The 3,736-nt window shown below is 26.7% G+C and overlaps 1 protein-coding gene across 1 annotated transcript; it reads left to right on the top strand.

Annotated features, from left to right (window-relative positions):
- Positions 1-199: 199 nt before the first annotated feature.
- Positions 200-3,528, top strand: LOC107446791 (nucleoporin Nup43; the record flags this gene model as incomplete). The annotated part of the gene is given in 4 exon segments (XM_043057647.1): positions 200-271; positions 632-799; positions 2,296-2,378; positions 3,239-3,528. Coding segments are annotated over 4 exon segments (613 nt in total), but the record flags the coding sequence as incomplete, so codon positions are not given.
- Between the last annotated feature and the right edge of the window lie 208 nt (positions 3,529-3,736).

The raw sequence follows: 3,736 nt of genomic DNA, 5'->3' as shown, positions 1-3,736 counted from the left end.
TATTGCTTTATTTATATTTTGGAAATATTTTTCTGAACTTATGTTACAGCTCAAAGTTGAGCTTTTGAACAATCGTTATAATTACATGTTTAAAATGTATTTGTATTCTCTTTTAATGTATGTATTCCTTATAAATTTCTTTATGCATTGATTTATTTTATATATCATTTAAATATGTGCATTTTTCAAAAATATTAAGGTTTTTTCTGAAGATTTCATCTTTGCATCATCTTCGAGAGGATCCATCTGTGCATTTAAGCTATCTGATGATGTAAGTTGTTTTTATTTCTTGTTTAAAAAAATCAAAAATTTCTCTTTAGAGTTGAAAGGGTGCCAACTACTTAGATTTCTGTAGCTCCTTTCAATTCTCTCTATGTAACTACTTATAAAATTTATGAAAACTTGAAAGAAATTTCATTATTATTAATTCTGGCTGTTGATTTTGTCTGATTATTTTAATGTTTTGTAAAAATGTTACCCATGAAATATTCAGCAAAGATTTAATTTTACATTTTAGTCGTAATATGGCTTGGTTTCTACCAAGCACATCTATATAAACTGTCATTCCTAGGGTTTTAACATGTATGTATTTATGCATAAATATTTATTTTATGTATTTATTTTTAAATAGCAGCTTGAGACCCTGCACACTTGGGAAAATGCTCATTCATTTGGTGGCGGGACCGCCTCTACTACTGGCATATCTGTTAAAGGAGACAACCTTGCAAGCGTCGGAGAAGATGGAAGATTGTGCATTTTTAACATCAATACCAAACAAAATATCAAGGAAATTGGTACTGTTTTATAATTTTGAATTCATGATACAATTTATAAAACCTCTTTATACAGTTTAAAATTTAAGGTTCTATGAGTGATAACTTTACCTGCTTATAGATTGATTTAATGATACTCTATTGATACTCAATTTTCTTATAATTGATAATGGAATTAAAGTACAGTAAAAGTTATCTAATACATATAGTTAGTGACCATAAGCTTTGTTTATTTGGCCACAGCTTTTTCATTGATTAATACTCCAAACAGAGTATGGAAGCGGTGGTAGTGATCTTTGTTTAAATTATAGTTGGAATATTTTATAAAATTAATATCACTTAAATTATAATTCATTTCTGTAAAAGAGCTTGTTAAAGAATCTGTTTTAAGAATTAGATTTTTAAATTTTATTATTTGGTATTGCATGTGTATGACTGGGGGAAAAAATATCACTTGGAGTTTTTCAAAATCAAATAATGGAATGATTTTTAAATTCATAACAGAGATGAGTTTATGCCTTAATTTACCAAATAAGTGCACTAACTCCATTTCTGAGGTCGGATTTGCTGCTTGAATTAATTGAGTTGTAATTTAACAATCATCTAAAGCAGTTGTTTCTAAATATGTAAAAGTTTGAAGTTTACAAGTCATTACCAAAAGCTAGTTTCCAAAATTTAATATCTCATGCCCAGAAAATCAATGCTATGTTTGCTTTATCTAATATATGTGAACAAGTGTTTTCAACTATGAACCTTAGAAAAAATCCTTTCAGAAGTAGACTAACAGCCAAGCATTTAGCCTCGTTCCATAAAATAAGCACATCTCACTTCGTACCTCAATATAAAAAACTTTTAAAAAATGAAATCGCAATTTCATTCATCTCATTAAATATTTAATTTAAAACTTGTAAATCATTTTTTTTTTTTTAAATTATTATTTTAGAAGTTTCTACACTGCCCACCAAACTTTTTTTTAGATTTTTAGCCCTCGACCAAAAAAGTTTGTCCATTCCTGACCTAAACAGTTCCAGAGATATGATGAAATATACAAAAAAAAAATATATTAATATTAAGGGCTCTAACTAAATTATTAGTACAATCTTTTTCAGATTGCAGCTACCACCATTTTAAATTCAAAAATAATCCATATCTATCGAAAAAAATATGTTTATTCAGAAAAGTGTGTGTTTGTGGTTGATTTTGGTACTTAAAATACTTCATTTGCACAAATTAATTAGCATAAAAATTGAATACTCAAGTCATTCAAATCGCATGTTAGTACATAAAAATTAAATCATTGGATCAAAAGTTGTTGGAGAGTTTTTTTTTATTATTATTTTATTTTGCCTACTGTACATAGTTTTAAAAAAATTTTAAATTCATCTAAATTTTTATTAAAACAATAGCAAATTATAATTTTTATATAAGCTTAAATTCCTTTGATGTTGTAGTTATAAAAAGCTTTTTGTGCTAGTAATATGCATCCTGTTTTCATGGCATTGTCAAACAATACTTAAAGTAGTTGATTACATTTTCTGTTGTCAAAAACGTTGCNCTGTGGGATTTGAGAAATCCTTCTAATACACCTAGTTGTTTGCTAATTGTGTAAGTAGTTTTCAAAAAATAAAAGGTGAAAAATGACTAATTTCGAGTTAATAAGTATCTGACTAAAGATTATAATTAATTTTTCTTTTTAATATTTAGTCAGACTTTAATCCTTTTTTTTTTTCAGTTTATAAATTGTGATTTATGAAATATTTGTCAAATTACGCTAAAATATGATTTTCACTATTGATTTTTATAATCATATAAAAGAATTACACACTGATTTTGTTATACAGGGCTTCGTTATACATTTTTTTCTGTTGGAGACAAATCAAAGATACTTTTATTTAAATTACCTATAGTGTTTAAGAAAATATTTTGAATTCTTTTGCTTTCAAAATTTAATTATTTGAGTTAATTTTTTTTAATTGTTTGATAAGAATCAAAAATTTATAAACTATTATGATTGGAAAAAAGTCTATTTTATATTTAACTGCGGAACACATTCTTCATTGATAATACTTTATCTTTGTAAGGATATTTTTTCTGCTTTTTATTTCTCTCTTGCACTCTGTGTTTTGACATTGAAAAAGATACTTCATTTTAGTTCCAAATGTTTTTTATGTTATTTCTTTTGACATTATGTTTTTTTTACCTTTATTCAGAGTTTCAATTTTTAAAAAATTAATTTGTCATTTTAATTTTTGAAATTATAATGTATTTTTAATAATAATTATTTTCAATTTTGTTTCATGTGTATTTCCTACTTCAAAAAATATTGGTTTATGGTGCTGTCAAACACTGAAAGATAAATTGTTTTTCTTTTTTAAAAAATTATTTAATCAGTCTGTATTTAACTTCAATATTTTGCCAAATTGTTATTTGTCACACCCCTAAAAATATAAGTGGTTCTCTTCCAGATCTCGGGAACAGAAAACTGTAACTTGCTTGAATACACATCCAACTCAGCCTCATATTTTGGCCACTGGATATGAGGATGGATCACTTTGCATGTGGGATATGAGACACGAGAAGAAGCCGATGTCACTCATGGAAGCTCACACGGCGGCTGTGTCAGAACTGCTGTTCCATCCAATTAATCCAGATTTCCTCTATACCTCATCTATAGATGGTACATTGTGGCAATGGGATTCAACCAAAATGAAGAATAACTTGACTGCTGTGAAAACAGTAAAAAATCCTAATGTCGGTAAGTGCTTCTGATAACTCTCTTTTTTTTTCTTCCTGTGAACTGGGTTGTCTAAAACATAGCTTTAACTTTTACTTGCAAAACAAAATTTGAAATGGCTGTTTTGATAATTATATATATATATATATATAAACAGAACAAAAAGTTCTCAATTTTTAAAACATAAAGTGTTGAAAAAACAATGCTTAAATTTTTTTTATCAAAACCA

The sequence above is a fragment of the Parasteatoda tepidariorum genome, unplaced genomic scaffold (genome assembly GCF_043381705.1).
Source record: "Parasteatoda tepidariorum isolate YZ-2023 unplaced genomic scaffold, CAS_Ptep_4.0 HiC_scaffold_5944, whole genome shotgun sequence".
Lineage (NCBI taxonomy): Eukaryota > Metazoa > Arthropoda > Arachnida > Araneae > Theridiidae > Parasteatoda > Parasteatoda tepidariorum.
The sequence above is the reverse complement of the archived record's forward strand: the minus strand, read 5'-3'. Positions and strand labels throughout refer to the sequence as shown.